The following is a 19,775-nucleotide window of genomic DNA, read 5'->3' on the forward strand; positions in this document are numbered from 1 at the left end:
CAAGTATTGGTAATTGTAAGGCGTACAATCTGTTTTGCTCATCCCAGGAGGTGATCATGTGGGGGCATCGACGAGGCGGCCGTGAGATATTTTGCACAACCTATCCTCAAGCTTGCTACAACTGTGATGGTCATCTCAAATATGTCGCACGGTTCTAAGCGAATGCGTAGCAACGTGCATATCGCTAAAATCGTGCGGGCGTCTGACTGGCTGTCCAAGTATCGCAACAAGGAACAAGGCTTGCGGGGTTACGATCTGGGGTTGACCTGGCACGTGGACCATGTCAGAACCTTTGGAACAGAGGATCAAGTAAATTGTCTTTGATACAGATCTGCGCCTTCTGCATGGGCCAGCAGCGTGCGAGCATCGTGGTTTCTTCATTTGGTCGAACGACTCAAAGCGTCTAGGAAGCAGGTTCTCGGTGACCGGAACTTGTGTAATTGTATACGAGCGAAAAAGGGTATCATGGTAAGAAGAGAATAGCAAAACAAGCTCAAAAGCGAATGCATCTGCTCTCATCGTGAGCGCTCTTGCACTCGAGCCCGCAAACACGAGAGCCGCACTTTAGACATTTGACACGGCCCCAGTATCCGCAAATCTCGCAAAACACTCTCTGCGGCGGAGCAGTAGCTGGACTTGGGGCAGAACGCGCAGCATTGTATGAAAGTTGTGGAGCTGAGAGCAGAGCCTCGAGTTCGGCCGTGGTAGCTGTAAGTGGAGCAGGCGGCGATAACAGCGAATCGTGCTGGAGCTTTTGTGAATCGGTGGACGAGTCCACAAGATACGGCTTGAGGAAAGACGGTATCAGAGGCGCGGAAGGAGCGGTGGAAGCAGCATTGGAAGCAGCAGTGGTCGGAGCAGGACTAGCTTCTGCAGCAGCAGGAGCTGGTTGTAACTTGCGTCTAGCGATAGGTGTCTTGCTCGCTCTTTGAGCTGGCTTGGGAGGTTCTACGTCTACTTCCGGACCATGGTGTTGCTTCAGAGCCAATGCAGCCTCGTCCTGGTCCAAGTAATGCGAAAAGTCCTTTCCTGAAGCCAAGATTCGTCGCGTGTTCTGAGTCTGGCGGCGATTGGATTTTGGTGGAGCGATGTTGACAGGCTTGTGGCTGTCCTTGTCGAGCTCATCCAGATGTCGTTGGATGGCAGTTTGCTGGCGGACGGTAAGATCGCCTTGACTGAGGCCTGCAGCGGTCGCGCGCACGCGTTTGCGACTTGAAGGGTTGATGGCGGCTTTCGAAGGGTCGTATCCAGTATCGACGACATAACTCCATCCTGGAGCGGCTGCCTTTGCCGTCGTCGGTAGCTCTTCGATATGTGGCATTGCGAGTGTGACGAGCGTTAAGAATCGAAGGTTTCGTCATGCTCGGATGTCTTTCGGAGCCCACCCCCGTTCGACCCCACATTTGACTGTCCCTGGGGGTCATCCCGTACTGTGCTACCGTCACACGACGGGCGGGCGAGAGGAGATGGGTCGTGAAACTTTGGATTCTGAAGTCATACTCTTCGTATAAGATGCTTTCTGCCTTGACTTTGCCTTTCCGTTCTCGACTGTCCTCCCCAAATCACATCAATATGCAAGACCAACAAACCCCCCTCATCAAACCAGCTCCTCAGCCTGCCAGCGACCCCGCTCATGGTGCTGCCATAATCTTCCTTCATGGTCTCGACGATGATGCCATGGGTTGGGAGAGTATGTTCCGGACCTCCTCGAACGTTACACAAACAAGCACTGACGTAGCCTGCAGACATAGCCACACAGTTCCACGAAGGAAACAAGCTACCTTATATGCAATGGATCTTCCCGAATGCGCCACATAACATGGACGCTAGGCAGAATGCTTGGTACATACCCTCTTCCTTGACACCGGCTCCTGCTGGTCGTCCAGAACTCGCCCCTGAGGAGGATGAAGAGGGTCTGCGGAAGAGTGTCAAATATGTCGAATCGCTCATTGACGACCTGACAACGAGAGGCATACCACCCAATCGTATAGTCCTCGGAGGCTTCTCTCAAGGCTGTGCTCTCGCACTTCTCACCGAGCTGACTTCTCGTCATTCTGGTAAGCTTGCTGGTATCGTTGGTCTGATGGGTTACTTGCCCCTGCCTGAGACAATCCAGAAGCTACGCACCGAGGGAGGGCTACCACACGTTGTCGGACACGTGCCTATGTTTCTAGCACGCGGAGTCTCCGACAGGTTAATTCCACGTAGCAAATGGGTCGAAGGCTTGAACAAATTGAAGGAGCTGGGCGTAGACGATGGAGCGTTGGAGATCAAGGAGTATGAGGGGTTGGCGCATGCGCTTTCACCTGCCGTCTTGCAGGATCTGAGTAAATGGCTGAAGAGAGTGGTGCCGAAGTTGGAAGATTGAAGAGATATAGCTAGCTTTTTATTTGCAGAATGCAATCAGGGACCGAGTCTCTGAGTAGTTCCAACAGGAGCGAGAGTTGGGACCGGTCTGGGCGATGCAGTCGTGGGAAGCACACCGTATCTACCATATGTCTTCTGGTCGACTGATACGTAATGGGGTAGGCGACCAAGAAGGTTGAGCTTGCCCTCGATCCATCTCAGGATCTTTTCGTTGGGCACGAGGAACTTGACGTAACCCAAGCCCCAGAGGTATCCAACGGCAAGACCACATAGGTGGCCAAGGAAGCTGGTGTTGGGAATGAGGACCGAGACGAAGAGATTCAGGATCAAGGGAGCGGTCCAGGTAGGGATGTTGTAGGGACCAAGAGCAAAGTTGGGGTTCTGCTTGTAGGTCTTGATGGACTCGGAAGCGAGGAGAAGGAAGACCCATATGCTGTAGATGCAATCAGAATAGGCAAGGTCCGGGTAGGTCAAAGAGAGGCTTACCTTGCGCCTTGAACGGTCGTGTTGCCTCTGAAGATGAAGCGCTCAATCAGTGTGTAGCTTCCTCCAGGGAGAAGACCGAATGCTAGGAGGTATGTCAGCCGTGAGGACGGTGAAGAAGCAGGTGGTAGACGAACGGCCTGTGAAGAGGAGCAGAGTAGGAAGAGAGCCATTCTCTGCCTCGAAGCGCTCGAGAAGCGGCGTCAGAGCGAATATGTTGACGATCATGTGGATGAAGCCAACGTGCAGCAAGGGGAAAGTATTCAATCGGTACACTAGGACAGCAGTCAGACAAGAGACCAATCTCACATGGCAGAAGAGTAGATACTTGATTGCAGATTCATCTCAGAAGGGATCAAAGCGGCCCATGGCGGAAAGCGATCAAATCGAAGGGTAGCGATCCAGAAAGCGACTATGACGAGCAAGAGCGCACGCGTACACAGGGGCAGGCGGAAGAGATATGAGCGCACGCGACGTGCGTCGAACTGGGGCAGCGACAGCGACGGCATCGTTAGCAAGTGCAGGGCGAGCAGGAGGGCGGTCAGGTATGCGGGATCAGGAGAGGACGGTGTCAAGTCAGTCGCGTTGACGGACGGAGACGTGCAGAGTCGCAAACGCTCCCCCCTCGAAAACATGTCGGCCATTGCCATTGTCGACCCTCTTGCCCGCGACCACCTCCTGAAGCTCGTCCGATCAAAGCCATGGCAGCTCTACTGTGTAAGATGGCCTGCCCGAACACACTCACATGAATGCATAATAACACGAGTCTTGTCTGAAGCGGGACTGCTCAGTCTCCGACACAATCGCCATCTTGGCCGCATCCCGCCGTACCTGTCGCTTCTGTGCATCGTCATTGGCGTCGCCTGGCTGTTGCTGCTCCCCCTCGACGAATATTCCCGCCGCACCTATGTCTCCGAGAATGCCATCCTTCCCGGCCAGGTTCACACCTACTTTGGTGGCAGTGAACACAATGTCTTCCGCGCATACAGGCAGGAAGTCGCCGAGATGGACAAGCTGTCCCCCGAGGACCGCTCTCAAAAGCTGTACCATTTGCTTGCTGCCAACGGACTGAAGCCCGATGTGCAGAACTTCTCCTATTCCATCTCGGGTCAGAACAAGACTGGTCAGAATGTCTATGCCTTGTTACAGGGCCCTAGAGCAGATGCCACCGAGGCAATGGTCCTGATCGCTGCTTGGAAAAACATGGATGACAAGATCAACTACAGCGGTGTCGCTCTGCTGTTGACTCTAGCGAGATACTTCAAGAGATGGTCTATCTGGTCAAAGGATATCATCGTCTTGATCCCTTCAGATAGCACCTACGGCCCGCATGCCTGGGTCGATGCCTACCATGACACCCATGACACGACCGCTGTGGAGGCTCTGAACATCAAGGCTGGTGCCCTTCAAGCTGCCATTGCTATCGACTACCCTGCTGGTCCATGGGGTCATCGCTTTGAGAAGCTTCACGTTGTGTATGACGGCATCAACGGCCAACTACCCAATCTCGATCTCGTCAACACTGCTGTCAACATTGCTCAGGGTCAACTGGGCATCACCTGTACTATTCAGCGTATGTGGGATCACAAGGATAGCTACCGCGAGCGTCTTGACACGATGCTCAGAGGTATGATGAACCAAGCTGTAGGCCATTCAAGCGGTCCTCACAGCGTCTTCATGCCTTATCACATCGACGCCATCACCTTACAAACAGTTGGTGATGGCTGGCATGACGAAGTCTCGCTCGGAAGAGCGGTCGAAAGTCTCTTCCGCAGTGTAAACAACCTTCTGGAGCATCTGCATCAAAGCTTCTTCTTCTATCTGCTCATGCAAGCTAACCGCTTCGTGAGTATCGGTACTTACCTGCCAAGTGCTATGCTCATCGCTGTAAACTTTACTATCACTTGCATTTTACTTTGGGTACGGAGTGGTCAGCCAAAAGCGCAAAGCCTCAGTCCAGCTTCGCCTAAAAGCGAGAAGAAGCCTGACATGACTCTTGTCAAGGATGGCGCGAGCGTGGCGTTGGTACCTTCTGCAGACCTTGAGGTGGTTCAGAGAGATCTTTTCAGCCCTCTAGCGATCGTCCTCGGCATTCATGCTCTTGGTCTTGTGCCATTCTATGTCCTGAACCAAATTCCGGACAAGGTATGTAAAGTCTGTTGGCTTTCTAGTAGATGTCCGCTGACACACCACCAGGCATCCCTCACCATGCTCGCAGCTCTCATGACGCCAACCATCACAATGCCCGCCATTCTGGCCTTTGCACTTCGCCATACTCTCAACCTTCCGCCTCAGACGTATACCTTGATTCAATGCTTCTCTCTGCTTCTGCTAGGAGCCGCACTGTCTACACTTGCAACCCTCAACTTTTCACAGGCTCTCTTCGTTGGTCTTCTCGCATCTCCTCTATCCTTTGTACGACCATTCTCGCCGCCGCGAACTTGGCCAATCGCAGTGAAGGTGCTTCTGGGAGTCTTGTCAGTGATTGTTATGATTGCAACATCACCTCCAGCTGCACTGCACGTTCTCGGACTTGTAACAGGCAAGAGCTTCGATGAGGTAATTGCGGCCGCTGCGTGGGCATGGAGAGTGGAGAGAGTGTGGACAGGGGTCACAGTGTGGGTCTTATGGTGGCCTGCTTGGGTATGCGGAGGACTTGCCCTGTGTAGTGGTTTCATAGCGTGATTACAGAACTTGAGACTTGCGAGTCCGAGGCAATCCAAAAGTAAGAATACGCAATTCCAAGTGTTTGTCATTTGCCAACATGGTCTTGCTGCTCTATAGTCATGAGCCGAGCACTATCGTCATTCGTTCCAAGTTGGTTCATCTCTCCAATCGTGTTTCGTCCCAGTGTTCTTCCCTATCCTCTCTCTACATCTTCGACATGATCTCCTCTCTAAGCTTCTTGAGCTTTTCCTGGTTACCTTGCTGCTGAGGCCATTTGATGCCGAGACCCTCCTGCTCATTCGGCTTGGGGATCATGTGGAAGTGAACGTGATCCACAACTTGATGTGCGATGCGTCCATTGTTTTGCAGAATGTTGTAGTCGCCGGCTCCAATTGCTTGAGCGATCTTCTTTGCGACAGGAAGGATCTCGGTGAGTTGGTCGTCGGGAATGTCGTGGAGTTTTGCGCCGTGGTACTTGGGGATGACGAGCTGCTGGTTGTTAGACAGAGGTGCTTGAGTAGAGGGTGGTTCTGGAGGCACGAACAGCGTGGCCGTAACTGAGAGGGTTGATGTCGAGGAAGGCAAAGACCTTTTCGCTCTCGAAGAGCTTCATCGAAGGGATCTCGCCTGTGTGATTGCCGTAGTGTCAGATGTTGTGGTCACTTGAAGCCTTGAGAATGGATGTTACGGTACCCTTGATGATCTTGCAGAAGATACAGGCAGCGGCCATGGTTGATGTGTTATGTGAAGATCGAGCTTTGGTATGTACAATTCAAGGAAGGTGCAACAGTGCAATGCCCTGGTAGATCAAGAAGTCGAGGACCCCTCGTTCACTTGCACTCGTCCGAATGCCGACCGAAAGTGACGACTGCGGGGTGAAGCTCCAAGCTCTGACGTAACCCTGGCTCTCGACCCTGATTCAGATTTACTGCGTCCCAAACCTGTCTAAATCGCCTGTCAGCCTGACTGCGGCCGTGTTTCTGCATGATGCATGTATTATCTACTTCTAAATCATCCTCCAAATCTCACTAGTCTTTTGTCACTCATGACAATCCAGTCGTAACCCCACTCACACTTTGGGCTCGAACTTCCAGGCATCACACTCAAAGTTGGCGTAGCATCTGAACTCGTTGCTCAGGCCCTTTGAATGTTCCGGACGGAAGGTTGTGGTACGCATACCAGCTTTGCCGTACAATTTGTGCGCCAATGATTCCATACGCTCACCAGTGCATTGTACAAGTTTGAGAGGAGCCTCCCATGTCTTGGCCAGCCAGCGGACAGTGAGTGCAGCTGTTTGACACATTTGATCAGCGAGAATCTCCAGGAGTTACAGCAGAGGAGGATTACCCTTCGATTGACAGTCCTCGTTCAAGAACGGTGGGTCACAGATGATCCTGTCGAATGCGCCCTTGAGGCTGGCTATACTCGTGTCAGACTTTAATCACTTCTTTACAACGCAGCAGTCTTACGGTCCAACTTGAACGGTTGCTTGTAGTCGTAGAACGAAAAGTCGTCCTTGAAGACACCAAATCTCTCGTCGAATTCGAGAAGCATCAACTTTGGTCGTATCGGATATCTCTCACGATCATTCTGCCCTGATTAGTTCCATTTCATATCTTCTCTCTTGACGCACTTACAAGGAGGTTCCTCAATTGGATATAAACACTTGGTGCAGAAACGACAGCAATTTTGCTGTCTTCTGTGACACCATCCAACAGTTGCTCGGCCAGAACAGTTGCCGTCTCGTCCTTGTACCAGAACTGACTGTCTTGCCAGCTCTCTGTGAACAAGTCCATAGACAGCGGCTTCGAACAGTCAAATTCGTCTTCGGCCTTTGCCTTCAGGTCCTCGAACTGCTTTTCCCGCTCATCTCTCTCGGTATAGAACTCCTGTAGAAGGGCCATGGTCGAGGCATCCAATTGACTGTCCACCATATTAGTACATAGACCATCAGAAAACCATCTCTCCTAAAACTCACGGACGGTCATCCTCGTCAAAATCATCAGTAAGTCCCATCTTCGCTTAAAAATATGTGTATATAAAGATATATTTGAATGGTACAAGATGAACGAAAAATTCTCGAAGGGGTCTTTCGCATAATTTATTTTTCCCTAAGCAACAGAATGTGCTCAAATAGGATCGTCTCGGCTCGGAGACAAAAGGGCACCCTGTCCAGATTGCAAGCTCCGCCAACGCCAAACAGCCCTAGTTTGTGGTCGCAGAGCCGAGGTTCGACAACCAGACTGCCTCATTGCATCAAACAGATGATTAATCAAACATCAGCTTTTGAATAAATCACCAGTCCGACTACTCAACTCAAATTCGCTTATAGGCGCAAAGCAATACATCATCCACATCGACTCATTCAATCGGCAATTCGTTCGCGACTCATTCACCATGGCATCGAGCCTAGTACATCTACCAGAGATTGAGCGGATCAGCTCGCGAGTAATAAGAATACTCGGCGGAAACCCAGGAAAGGTGGGTCTCCAACAAGATGATGCCGTCACTGTGTTGATATACTGACAGTTTGCAGTTCACTCTCCAAGGTACTACTTATTGACCATACTTTGTCACATGACAACACTGATGGCATCAAAGGAACAAACACCTACCTAGTAGGCCAAGGACCAAAACGCCTTCTAATCGACACAGGAGAAGGAAAGCCATCCTGGTTGAGCTCTCTAAGAACAACCTTGGAGCAAGAAAAAGCCTCCATCGACAAAGTGATCCTAACACACTGGCATCCCGATCATGTAGGAGGTATCCCAGACCTTCTTTCCCTCTACCCATCAACACCGATCTACAAAAACCAGCCCGAGGTAAATCAACAAGAGATCATTCATGGTCAGATCTTCAAGACAGAGGGAGCCACATTGCGAACATTCCATTGCCCCGGCCATACAACTGATCACATGGCTTTGATCCTTGAAGAGGAAGACGCAATGTTTACTGGAGACAATGTATTGGGTCAGGGCACAGCTGTGTTCGAAGACCTGGCAGCGTATATGGATAGTTTGCAGAAGATGCAAAATGAGTTTTCAGGTCAGGCTTATCCGGGTCATGGGCCTGTGATCAAGGATGGCAAGGCAAAGATCCAGGAGTACGTTCGTCATCGACAGGAAAGAGAAAGTCAAATTGTCGATGTTCTGGGACGAGAGACCGAAAAGGGCAAGAAAGGATGGCAGTCGATGGACTTGGTCAGAGTGGTCTACAAGGGGTATCCTGAGAATCTGCATGCACCAGCAGAAAGGGGTGTGTTGCAGGTGCTGGAGAAGCTCAACAAGGAAGGCAGAGTGCACAAGGACGAGGGAGAATGGTTCTTGCAGTCGAAACCTGCATTATGATATTAATATCTCATTCGGCATGTCGCGTCTGTACATCTGCTGATTTGCCGATATTCCAATAACTCCGCCACAACGCCTTCCTGCTTGCTAGCATGCTAAGAATTGGAATGTATCCGTAGATATATTACCCCTCACGCCGCTAAATGTGCCTGGTAACTCAAACTTCAATCTCTTGGACAATGTAGAAGAGCATATACGCTTCTGCTGCCAGGACTTCCTTTTCCTCAACCAATACGACTTTACTGTCGTCGAACAGGAACCACTCGTCGCCCTCTTTGGCATAGCTCACGTAATGTCCACTATCCATTTTGCCCTTGTGCACAATGACACTGCTGAGCTCGTACAAAGGTCTTGGAGATGTGCCCTTCTCGGCGTCTGCGCCATTCTTGGTTCCGTTTATCTCGCTGCCGCCCTTCTTGGGGCGAGCACGACTGACATAAGGTTGCAAATCAAGAACGTTTGGGAAATGTACCTTTGCGTCAAGCTTGATCGAAGTAGAGGAGGTTTTTGAATGTGAGAAGCGTTTCAAGTGTATTGGAAGTACTGGTGGGAGACGTGAGAGAGCAAGTCGTTTGGTGGCGCTTTGTTGGCTGTCGCATTCTCGACAGCGATAATCTGAAGCCTGCAACACTTCTGGACTCGTAAAGCGATCTAGACACTCGGTCAAATCGACAGCCTGGGGTGCCACAGGTGCTTCATTTTTCTTCTTCTTCGGTCCGGGACTTTTGAGATCGAGTGAGAGGTCCATGAACGGATCAAGCGCAGCTGTGACATTCTTGCACTTTGAGCACACCACAGTGCTACGCATCAGACCGCAGAAGGCTTTATGAATAACGCAGTTGCAGTCTTCGGCTTTCTCTTCCTTTTCGTCCTCTTCGAGATTTGTGGTGTGGAGCGAGTTCAGGATGAATTGCAGGTATTCATGAGCATCCTGTTGTTGGTAGCCGGCCAAATTACCGCCGCCCTTCCAACTGCCTTGTAGCATGGCAACCGCACCATAGCCTTCCGCCTTTTCTGTACTGTGGAACTCGGTGATGATATCGTCTAGAGCACACGAGGTGCATGCTTCGCGCTCGCAGTCGAGGGAGCGGTGGCCGACGGAGAGGTAGAAGGAGCGGATGAAGGGGTTGTGGATCAGAGATTGGAGGACGACCGACATGAAGCATGTTTGACCCATGTTATAGAGGCCGCGAAGACCTTTGGCTCGGCAGGGCGTCGCTGCTGCGTTTGCGGCGAGGATCTTGCTGTCGACATCGGACATGAACACGGCGTGCTTGCGCTTCTTGCCTTGAGAGTAGTTAGTACACGTCTTGCGACCATCTCCTTCACACGTGCCTTGTTGAGTGCGTATCTCCTCCAGAGCATTATCATATACAAAGTCGTCGCATTCTCGACAGTAGATGTTGCCCTTGCTCGATTCCACACCTATGCTGCTGTCAGGACGTTTCCCTCCTTGTCATATGTGGGCTCTTACAGAGAAAGTGCTTCTTGTCGTGCTGGCCACGTTGTTCTGACGGAAAGACACTTGAACACTCCAAACAGAGGTAGGTTGGTCGTAGAGAGATGGCTGACGACTTTGAGAGATGGGGTCCGATTGCACCGTTCTTGTGCACTGTTTGCATCAAAGTGGTATACCGCTTGAGGAGATCCGGCTGCGAGGCCTCCAGTTGACTTTTAACATGATCTGGACAATGTTAGATATGCCGCAACAACGTGATTCGGGGGATCGTCATACCGCAACCATGAGTGGATACCGAGCCTGGAGAAGGGAAGCGTATGTCGGCGAGAGAGTACTTTTTGGTGAGCACTGGGGATTGTGATTTGTTCTCCATGGCGGCCCTACTATCGCTACATCACCTGCGATCCGTGAGATGCTGCTATGATGGTATTTGGCTCGCCGCAGCTCAGAATCGCATGCGACACAACATTCACCCGACACTCGGCTGTCTTTAACTCCGGCTGGTCTCCGTGGGGCTAGAAAGGAGGGTTAGTGCTTCTTGCCAAGAACTCCTCCGCAACCTCCGACATGCGGCTCTGCTTTTTGCTGCTGCTATGTGCCTTTTCGCTCCTTCCAGAAGATATCTTTATCTTGTCCACAGGATACCACTACTCGTTCCATATAGGGGCCGACCACCTGTCTTCGTCGAGTCCCTTGATATTTCGTCACTTCTGGACACACATCCACCGCCCTGCGGTCCTGATGATTCGATCCGGATGGCACGCCACCAAGCTATTCGCTTCCAGAGTGCTGCCTCCGGCAGGCCTGTCTTCGTCCCCTAGCTTCCGTTGAAGATCGACATTATGAGCCTTATGAAAAATTCTCTCCCATAATCTATGGCGCTCTGGCCGAGTGGTCTAAGGCGTTAGACTTGAATCTATTCAGTAATCTAATCTCTTCGGAGGCATGTGTTCGAACCACATGGGCGTCGTCATTCTTTTTGTCTTCTTCTTCCCTCAACGGAACAGTGGTTGCGCAGTGTCAGTTGACTGTAGCGAATCCTCTGGCAAGCGCTTTTGTCCCAATGTCCCTGATTACATCGTTCGCTACGACTAGGACGATACTAGATGGCTCCGGTCTGCTCCGTACAGCTAACCGATGAAATGACCAGCTAAGGCTGGGCATCTAATAGAGGCCAGTAGGACGACTACGACCACTCAAAAGCACAGTGTACGATGCTCCTGCAAGACTATAGATATGTCGGACGGCTCAATTCAGACCCAGGTCTGCACGCGCTACATACATGTCATCACACATTTAAGCCGTGTGGAGAGCTGCAACAAGTCTGCAGTCCATCTCTAGTCATCTACCAGCTTAATGTCTGACAGGTAAGGCTTCGACTAGCCTCTCTCTCCCATGACCTGGAAGGCAACGATCTTGCTTCTGATGGTTGAATGGTTGGGACCTAAATCTTCAGTCTCAGGACTGGCGATATACCGGTGCCCATCGGTGTCATGGACAAAGAATCATCGCCATCATGTCTATACCAAACATCAATTCTATCCATCGCGCACGATTTGATCGAATGTGCACACTCTACACGGCGGGCAACGAAACAAGTACCGCCCAAGCAGAGACAATCGCCCGATATCTGATCTCCCACACCGATCTTCCTCTGCTATACCGCGTCCTCGCCCACATAGTTCTAGCTTGTGGCAACGACAACTTTGTCTAGCATTCAGAACACGCCGTTCGTATAGTTGTGAGAGGTATTCAGTTGTCCGGTCGCGCAGGCATCAGTGCTTCTGCACTGCTTGCTGAGGCGAAAACGATCATGGAACGTTCTCGCCGGGATCATGAGCAACTACAGATGCAAGCCAGAGAACGTGCTGCTCAGGGTGCGGAGCATGTAACTCCCAACGAGTCAGGAGGTGGAGAGCAGATTGAAGTGATGAGCCGTGGAGAAGAACACAGTACGCATATCAGGCATGCTCGTTCTGAAACGCAAAACTGATTGTATCTAGTTGATCAATTCGAGACTCCGTCCTCAAATGAGTCACGCAACCTATCCGAAGACATACCCATTGATCCGGCGTTATACACGAGCACTACCTGATCAACAATTGACCGCAGATACACTAAGAGTTCCAAGGAGAGTAACATACTTTCGCCAACCATGCACGTAGCGTGTAGATTACCACATCTCTATCACAGAAAGCCAGAATAGCAGAGATGAAAACAACATCCCCCTTTCTCATATCCCAAACTCTGTCCCACATGTAGCTGTATAGAGGTCTGAAGCTATGTACAAACATGGCAAGGTTCAATGAGAGTCGACATGATTTACTTGATCCCCAACTCTATGAGCATTACTTGTGCCACACACGGTCACTTCACACCGTCTCACAAAGGCATAAGCAAAATGCTGCAAGCTGTCGAACTGCGCGAAGCGGCTGATCAGCAGAGCAACGTCCACAGAGACTTGATATTTCAGACTCAATATCTAACCTGTGTGGACTGTCAATACTATCTATGTTGACATCCCTCCTCACATACAGGCGCACACATAAGGATGGTGAACTGTAGAGATGCACGATGGCTTCTAGAAGAGAGTCACTGCCCTTGAGGGCTGACGTCACGTTTATCCTCTGTCCGTACCTTCTTCGTATGCGAGCTGATCGTACATCTCCACAGCTTGCTATCATTCTGCGTTGTGACTGAGTGGAGCAGTACACCAGAGCAGAGGACGACGTTGTTCTTCCAACATATACTGCGACACATGTAGCTGTACAAATGCACAAGACTTCTGCTGCTAGTTGAGACTATCAGCAAGAGCCTCTGTCTGACTCGATATTAACTTTTGATACTATCGACACGAGATTTGCTCTCGTCTAAACTTCCATGGGTATTCCCAACGTTGTTACATCAACACCCGTCTCCCAATCCTTCTTAGATTGGAATCGAGTCTTCTTAGGAGCTGCGGGCTTATACGGCGGTGTGGTCTTCCTCCGTCGAAGAGATGGGTTACGAAACTGCTTCCGATACTCCCAGGCGATCGCATCAGCTTCCCTTTCCATGACATCTAATGGCTTCATACTAGCCAACTCCAAATTCTCAGTCCTAAGTTTGAAAGCCGCTTCGTCGAGACTATCCGCGACTTCATCGCCTTCAAGATCACGAACGATACGAAGAATCCATTGGAACTTGTTCGTGCTAAGCCAGTTGCCATCTCGAAGAGGACGTGTCACGCCAGCATGAACAAGAGCTCGAGACATGATGCTTGAGACAGGAGCTCCCCGATCTTTCAGGTAATTGTAGCAATCGTGTACCCGTCTGAACGCTGCTCTTGAAGTCAACAGCTCTGACTTGGCCATGGCATATGCAACATGATGCACTAATTGTACCGTTCCTTCTGATAAAGAATTATTCTCGACCGAGCGCAAATTCATTGGCAGTGAGTTTTGGTAATCTGGTCGGTTCAGTACATCAAATACGAGCCCCGAGCTGATCGGTCTGGTTTCAACAAGAGCAAAGAGCAACTCGGGGACGTCTGAAAGCCATTGATGGGCTTCTGGTCGCCTAAATACCTTCAAGGCCCAGTTTGTCTTCTCAATGTCGATAAAATAACGTATGAGATCGATGGCCACAGGATATGGGATATAAACTCTGTTTCTGACGAGCTTTGCGAAGAAATAATATATCCATACAGGTGACTTGTGAGGCTTCAGCGCTTGAAACAACTCATCTAGCCAGCCTGCGTATTCGATTTTGTTCTGGCTCAACAGCTTGAATAGTTGAACCCAGGGCCCTCCACGACTATGGTTGACCCCATGACCTCCCACTTTGCAGCATTCTTCGAGTGTCGATGCGATCAAATCGAAGACTGCTTGACGCTCCGATGGGCTTGCGCAGTGGGTACGCGACTGTTCGGGAGACCGAGACACGGTATATGTCAAACCAAAAGTTCTGAATGGCTCATCGAGTTTGGACCCATGTCGACTTTGCACGGTTGGTGGTGGTTGCAGTAGCAGTGCAGGTGCTGATTGCGGTGGCGGTAAAGGTGCTGGATTTTCGTCGACACCATGGTCCAGATCAGGATCCGGAACCTCGAGTATCGAAGGTTTGATCCAATAGTGTAATACAATGGTAGCGGCGTCTGCAGCATGGAGGCACCGAAAGTGAGCACCAAGCTCAGAAATAGTGAACCTCGAGGCCAGGAATGGATAAAGGAGACTACTAAACAACGAAGAGGACTCGACCATTGAGGCACGGAAGGCGTAGAGAACTCCAAGCCAGCGGACAAGTCTATCGGTGCAGTCTTTACGTACATGTGCAAGGGTTGAGGTATCCAAGTCCCATACAAAGTTCTTGGTAGCAAAAAAGACGATGCGGTCGAAGTGTTCGGATGGTATAATGCTCAAGATAGGTACCAATTGAGTCGAAGGCGTAGGCTGCGTGGTTTCAGAGACGAGAGCCTTCTTGAGATATGTTGCCATGGGCCGAAAACCGTCAAGGCCAACGAGTGGTAGAATTTCAGCAACCAGTTTGAGAATATCTGGCGAGGGAGGCAAGGAAAATAAGTTCTTAAGGATTTTTTTGATGAGGTTGCTTGGAGGACTGCCTGGAGCATAAGCGTCCACAAGTGAGTTGTGAAGCATGGCATTGGCCTCGAAGAGCGATTGGGCATCATCTCTGTGTCTCAGTTCGGCAAGAAAATCTGACAACTCACTCATAGGTATGGAGCTCAATGCAACCTTGTCGCAAACAAGAGCTACACACTCTATGACTACTTCGGGGTGAGACTGAATGGCGAAGAGGTGGGCAAGGTATGCATGAGTGTTGTGGGATTCCTCGTGGTCCAGGTCGCTCTGCAGAAAGGCCAGAACTTGATCGGGCGTTGATTGTCGAAGCAGACAGAGGAAAGCGGCTTTGCTGAAGGTTGTGGAAAGATGGCAATCGGGATACAGACGGGCATGCTCTCGCTTGAGGGCATCCAAGCTGTCGCATGATTCCAACAGAATCATGAGTTCTTCCAGAGAGTGTGCTCGACGAGGCAGCGAACGTTGTGGTGATGGTGGTGTCGGCGGCGGTGAAGCATTACGCCGTCTACGAGTTGAGCGGGAGTTGAAAGGTATTTGCCATTGGGTGGGAGGTGCAGGAGAAGCATGATGAGGTGGAGCGGAGACCCGCGATTCTGTGGTATTCGGAGGAGGCCACAAAGAAGTGGTATCGACAGCTCCAGAGCCAAAAAGAGCGCCAAAGTCGGGCATGGACGCAGGAGAAGGGCTGGCCATTCCGAGACCAGTCATACGTCTCCTGGCAGCGCGACGACGGGCCTCTAATGGACCTGGGACGTTGCTGCCATGGCGTCTGGTATTCGTGTGGCTGTTGGTCACTAGACAAGTGTTGGCGAACCGACGATAGGCGGTAGCAAGAGCATCATCGGAAATCCAGATGTATGGCTGGAGTCGACATGGCATGGAAGGCGCCTGGCAATTCCGCAATTGACTGATTGAATGTTCGATTGTTGAAGCAGAAAGAGGAAAGTGCCATCCATGGTCAGCACTGCGGCAGCGGCAGCGGCAGCAGCAGCGTTGCGACGCCAAGCCCTGTCCATCGTAGTTTCCGTTGCGCATCTCGAAATGTTCGGACAAGCATCCAGTCGTCCATTCTCCGCTCCTTAGCCAGCATTCTCCCATGATTCTGCGACCAATAGCTTTACGGCAGGGTATGTACATCGTCTCACTCCTGCTATAGTATCAATTTGCTCACGTTCAACTAGGCCACAGAGCGGTGGCCAGGCCTGTCCGATGCCTTCACTCGTCGGCCACTCACCTGCAACACCCCCAGCAATCCATTGATCCCGACTCGTACTCGTTCTCCTCGCGCGTTCAGCCTCCCGTGGACGGCGACCAGATTGCGAGAGACTATCGCGCCTTCAAGCATCACCAGGAAGTCACAAACTCCATCGGTTCCGTCGTTGCTCCCAAATACCAGCCGCATACCCAAATCACAAAACCCCCGACGCCCGAAGACATCTCGCTCGAACTCCTCCTTGCCTCGCAAACACATCTGGGGCATTCCACCTCGCTCTGGAACCCCGCCAATGCCCGCTACATCTTTGGTGTGCGTCAGGGTGTTCATATTATCTCGCTCGACCAGACCGCCTCCCACTTGCGCAGAGCATGTGCCGTCGTCCGTGGCGTTGCTCAGCGTGGCGGCTTGATCCTGTTTGTTGGTACCCGTGAAGGCCAGGAGAGAATCGTCGTCAAGGCTGCTGAACTGGCAGGTGGCTGTCATTTGTTCGATCGCTGGATTCCTGGAAGCATTACCAATGGCCCTCAAATTCTTGGCAGATGTCGCACGAGGGTTGTTGACGAGAACGACAAGGAGATCAAGGGCTTCGAGGAGCAGCTCGAGGCAAAGGGTGCTCTTAAGCCCGATTTGGTCGTCTGCTTGAACCCCATCGAGAACTACGTCCTGCTGCACGAGTGCGGTCTCAACAACATCCCTACTATTGGTGTTGTCGACACTGACGCAAACCCTACTTGGGTCACTTACCCTATCCCAGCCAACGATGACAGGTGTGTTTGTCTGGTTCCATCTATATGTGCTTGACCGCTGACCAACCCTAGTCTCCGTTCCATCAACCTCATTGGAGGTGTCCTTGGTCGTGCTGCAGAGTCCGGCAAGAAGTGGCGTCTGGGCAAGGCTGCCACTGGCAATGTCACATACGCAGCTAGCCACAACTTGAACCCCCCAACAGCTGACCAAATCGCCGCTGCCCACGCAGCCGAGCGCTCGTTTGCCAAGAATGACCCCTTCAAGCAAGATTCTGATCAACGTATTGTTACCTCGGCCGCTCCTGCCGAAGAGGACGTCAGGATTCAAGAGAAGGTCGGCATGACTATGATGAGTGCATATGAATATGCCCAATTCGCAGACTTCGACCAGGAAGCTGTTGGTGCTGCTTTCGACATGCACTCTCCCGACAGTAAAGCTCCGGAGTCGACAGAGCTCGCCGAACTGAGAGAGAAGCTGCGCCGTAGCCGTGCTGCCTTCGACCTGCCTTCTGATGGCGAGCCATCTTACTTTGAGAGCAAGCAGGTTGACCCAGAGATGGGAGCTGAGCTTGAAGAAGAGGCGCAGAGCATTATGGATGAGCCCATGACTCAACAGGAAGCTGCTGCGCTACACTCCCAGGAAGGTGGCAAGGGTCAGAACCCCTACGAGGGTGGTAGTTACCGTGGCGCTCTCAAGATTCGCAAGAATGCTGTCGACCCTACTCTTAGCAGAATGATCGCCCTCAAGAGAAAAGCGTACGGCGAGGAGCTGTCTGCTGAGGACACCGAGGTGCTACGCAAGCTCGACGAGGCAGCCAAGAGCAAGCCTGCGCTTGACGAGGGTGACTTGGCTCTCAGACGCACTTCGTAGTCGCCTCTTGTACAAACTGTATCATGTAAAGCATAGATTGGGTTTTGGGACGGAGAAAAGCCTGGCGTTTATCTGAGTTGGTGTGTATGCAAAATTCATCATTTACAAACGCTTCTTTTTGTATTATACCATTTTTGAAATTGAACTCAATTCACAAATCACTCTTCCAGTAATGATTTGCTCTGTTCGATTGGCTCTTGTTATTCTCAAATACAGATTTTTTCTGGATCTAGCTGATCATACGCATGGTCAATTCGACGCTGTGATGAAAGTTAGCATATATGGCGCCGAGCAGATCGAAGAAAACACTTACGTAGCAAAGGTTCCAGCAGAAACGGGCATAGCTCTCAACAGAGTAGGGCCCAGACCTCTCCAGAAGCCTCTCATGCCCTCAGCTCTCCAAGTCTGAGCAAAAGTATCACGCATGCTCTTGTACTTTTGCTGAGCGCCGAAACCATCACTCTGCATCTTTGACTTGATGACGTCGAAGGGGTAGCTGCCCAACCAAAGGGCCTCACCAGCCAAACCACCATACAGCGCAATCTTCCAGGTGGGAATCTCCTTGCGCTCGATACCGTTACGCTTGGCATCCTGGTTCATCATGAACTCAAAGGCTGTGAACCAGACACCATAGGCTTGAGCTTCACGGAACCAGGTAACGCCGGTACCGCGGTAGAGACCTTTGAGTACGCCTTCGTGAGCGCAGAGCTTCTTTACGCAGTCGATGGGTCCGTTATAGAGGCGTGCTGCACCGTGGGGTTGTGTTTGGAGGCGGATACGGATGTGTTCGATGGGAGAGGACATTAGTGTATTGGCAATACCTGCAAAGGCACCAGCTGCGTAGTATTGGCCGTATGAGAGGGGTTGGGGCTTCTCGAGTACGCCGGCCTTTGCTGCATTCTGGCTCTCAAATGCACGGCGGGCGTAGTGGAAGGCTCCGAATTGGACGGATACCTTGGTGATGTTAGAATATTGCTCTGCTGATTCACTCTAGGTCCTCGTTTCATCTCTCGCGTGTATTGCCAGAGAGGATAGGTAGATCATTACTTACACATGCACCAATACCGATCAGTGGTGTTAATGTACCCTTGTAGAACGCAGCTGCGCCCTCGTTCTTCAAGATCTTTGATGCAGCATCTGCCGCACCCGAGTATTGTGTAGTAGTCTGCAGGCGAACCTTGACAATGTCTTTTGAATATCATCAGAATCACCAGTCTTTTGCCCAAGGAGTTTCCAGCATCTTACCAAAAGGTTGTCCTATAAATTCAATGTGTCAGCAAACAACATTCATTCATAATTGTAATCAAATCCGGCCCTTCTTCTCAGATTTCAAACTCTCGAAGTCGCAGCACACGAGAAGGCTCGAGATTTTTCCTGGTTCAGCATGTTTCCATGCTCTTTCTGTATCTGCCATCTCGTTCATCGTGTAAGGACTCCCCATTCGCCAAGTTTACTCACCAATCAACACTTGTGCAACACCTCCGACAGCACCAGCGAATAGATCCTTGACGGCGCGGTTGCCACCTTCTCTTTCGAGCTCCTCTACTGCGTCGGCCATTTTCTTTTCTGTTGTCAATGAATAAAGAAATGTAAGTTCAAGAAAGTTGGTGAAGCGAGCAAGTCACACAGCGCGTCGTCGCTTCACTCCCGTTCTCAACGCCGTGGTCGGCCGTTCCTTCCCCTTCTGTCGACGCTTGCGTGCTTGCTTCCTGCCAACGCGCGAATCTTCACCTTGACACATTTTTATATTTCACTTAGATATCGCGGGCAACATCTTGAGATCGTTCCGAGTCATGGCAATGCAGACGTTCGAGTCAAGAGTAGAACTCGGTGCACGATCAATCCTCAATTGGTCGAAACGTCCGTTGTCTTCTAGGTTGCTGGCTGATCGTCTAAACATACGCTATCTTCGTGGTTCGTGAATCTGTCGAATTGATGTAGCAGAGACGACTCTGGAGTCGGTTTTTCTTCCCATCTCAGAATGGTGTCGGGGTGACCCTGTTGATTTTTGTACACACTCATGTCACAATAGGCATCGT

General features: G+C 51.0%; 11 protein-coding genes across 11 annotated transcripts; 4 read left to right on the top strand and 7 right to left on the bottom strand.

The window, feature by feature from the left end:
• Positions 1–408: 408 nt before the first annotated feature.
• On the bottom strand, positions 409–1,340 carry AUEXF2481DRAFT_325337 (uncharacterized protein). Its single transcript, XM_013486688.1, has one exon. It carries the CDS (start codon positions 1,319–1,321, stop codon positions 494–496), a length of 828 nt encoding a protein of 275 aa, XP_013342142.1. The 5' UTR covers positions 1,322–1,340; the 3' UTR covers positions 409–493.
• Positions 1,341–1,445: 105 nt separating this feature from the next.
• Positions 1,446–2,625, top strand: AUEXF2481DRAFT_41764 (uncharacterized protein). The gene has a single exon (XM_013486602.1). The coding sequence runs from the start codon at positions 1,820–1,822 to the stop codon at positions 2,366–2,368; it is 549 nt and encodes a 182-aa protein (XP_013342056.1). The 5' UTR covers positions 1,446–1,819; the 3' UTR covers positions 2,369–2,625.
• Positions 2,404–3,359, bottom strand: AUEXF2481DRAFT_6599 (uncharacterized protein; the record flags this gene model as incomplete). The annotated part of the gene is made up of 4 exons (XM_013486498.1): positions 2,404–2,800; positions 2,854–2,935; positions 2,988–3,125; positions 3,179–3,359. The coding sequence occupies 4 exons, from the start codon at positions 3,357–3,359 to the stop codon at positions 2,404–2,406; spliced, it is 798 nt and encodes a 265-aa protein (XP_013341952.1).
• A 124-nt stretch (positions 3,360–3,483) lies between these two features.
• On the top strand, positions 3,484–5,535 carry AUEXF2481DRAFT_81302 (uncharacterized protein; the record flags this gene model as incomplete). Its single annotated transcript, XM_013486674.1, has 2 exons — positions 3,484–4,995; positions 5,047–5,535. 2 exons carry the CDS (start codon positions 3,484–3,486, stop codon positions 5,533–5,535), a joined length of 2,001 nt encoding a protein of 666 aa, XP_013342128.1.
• A 93-nt stretch (positions 5,536–5,628) lies between these two features.
• Positions 5,629–6,416, bottom strand: AUEXF2481DRAFT_325334 (uncharacterized protein). Its single transcript, XM_013486689.1, has 3 exons — positions 6,211–6,416; positions 6,062–6,144; positions 5,629–6,006 (listed from the first exon to the last, which is right to left on the bottom strand). Exons 1-3 carry the CDS (start codon positions 6,245–6,247, stop codon positions 5,722–5,724), a joined length of 405 nt encoding a protein of 134 aa, XP_013342143.1. The 5' UTR covers positions 6,248–6,416; the 3' UTR covers positions 5,629–5,721.
• AUEXF2481DRAFT_109774 (uncharacterized protein) lies at positions 6,206–7,602 on the bottom strand. Its single transcript, XM_013486690.1, has 5 exons — positions 7,496–7,602; positions 7,155–7,440; positions 6,987–7,107; positions 6,865–6,936; positions 6,206–6,807 (listed from the first exon to the last, which is right to left on the bottom strand). The coding sequence occupies exons 1-5, from the start codon at positions 7,531–7,533 to the stop codon at positions 6,587–6,589; spliced, it is 738 nt and encodes a 245-aa protein (XP_013342144.1). The 5' UTR covers positions 7,534–7,602; the 3' UTR covers positions 6,206–6,586.
• A 312-nt stretch (positions 7,603–7,914) lies between these two features.
• On the top strand, positions 7,915–8,864 carry AUEXF2481DRAFT_67306 (uncharacterized protein; the record flags this gene model as incomplete). The annotated part of the gene is made up of 3 exons (XM_013486651.1): positions 7,915–7,998; positions 8,054–8,066; positions 8,119–8,864. The coding sequence occupies 3 exons, from the start codon at positions 7,915–7,917 to the stop codon at positions 8,862–8,864; spliced, it is 843 nt and encodes a 280-aa protein (XP_013342105.1).
• Positions 8,865–9,021: 157 nt separating this feature from the next.
• Positions 9,022–10,696, bottom strand: AUEXF2481DRAFT_31102 (uncharacterized protein; the record flags this gene model as incomplete). Its single annotated transcript, XM_013486557.1, has 3 exons — positions 9,022–10,289; positions 10,339–10,548; positions 10,600–10,696. 3 exons carry the CDS (start codon positions 10,694–10,696, stop codon positions 9,022–9,024), a joined length of 1,575 nt encoding a protein of 524 aa, XP_013342011.1.
• Positions 10,697–13,193: 2,497 nt separating this feature from the next.
• AUEXF2481DRAFT_6606 (uncharacterized protein) lies at positions 13,194–15,782 on the bottom strand (the record flags this gene model as incomplete). Its single annotated transcript, XM_013486499.1, has 1 exon — positions 13,194–15,782. The coding sequence occupies one exon, from the start codon at positions 15,780–15,782 to the stop codon at positions 13,194–13,196; it is 2,589 nt and encodes an 862-aa protein (XP_013341953.1).
• Positions 15,783–15,999: 217 nt separating this feature from the next.
• On the top strand, positions 16,000–17,736 carry AUEXF2481DRAFT_6607 (uncharacterized protein; the record flags this gene model as incomplete). The annotated part of the gene is made up of 3 exons (XM_013486500.1): positions 16,000–16,030; positions 16,085–16,886; positions 16,938–17,736. 3 exons carry the CDS (start codon positions 16,000–16,002, stop codon positions 17,734–17,736), a joined length of 1,632 nt encoding a protein of 543 aa, XP_013341954.1.
• Positions 17,737–17,965: 229 nt separating this feature from the next.
• Positions 17,966–19,294, bottom strand: AUEXF2481DRAFT_6608 (uncharacterized protein; the record flags this gene model as incomplete). The annotated part of the gene is made up of 5 exons (XM_013486501.1): positions 17,966–17,996; positions 18,050–18,690; positions 18,788–18,924; positions 18,982–18,993; positions 19,195–19,294. 5 exons carry the CDS (start codon positions 19,292–19,294, stop codon positions 17,966–17,968), a joined length of 921 nt encoding a protein of 306 aa, XP_013341955.1.
• Between the last annotated feature and the right edge of the window lie 481 nt (positions 19,295–19,775).

The sequence above is a fragment of the Aureobasidium subglaciale genome, assembly GCF_000721755.1.
Source record: "Aureobasidium subglaciale EXF-2481 unplaced genomic scaffold scaffold_16, whole genome shotgun sequence".
In the NCBI taxonomy this organism is placed as follows: Eukaryota; Fungi; Ascomycota; class Dothideomycetes; order Dothideales; family Saccotheciaceae; genus Aureobasidium; species Aureobasidium subglaciale.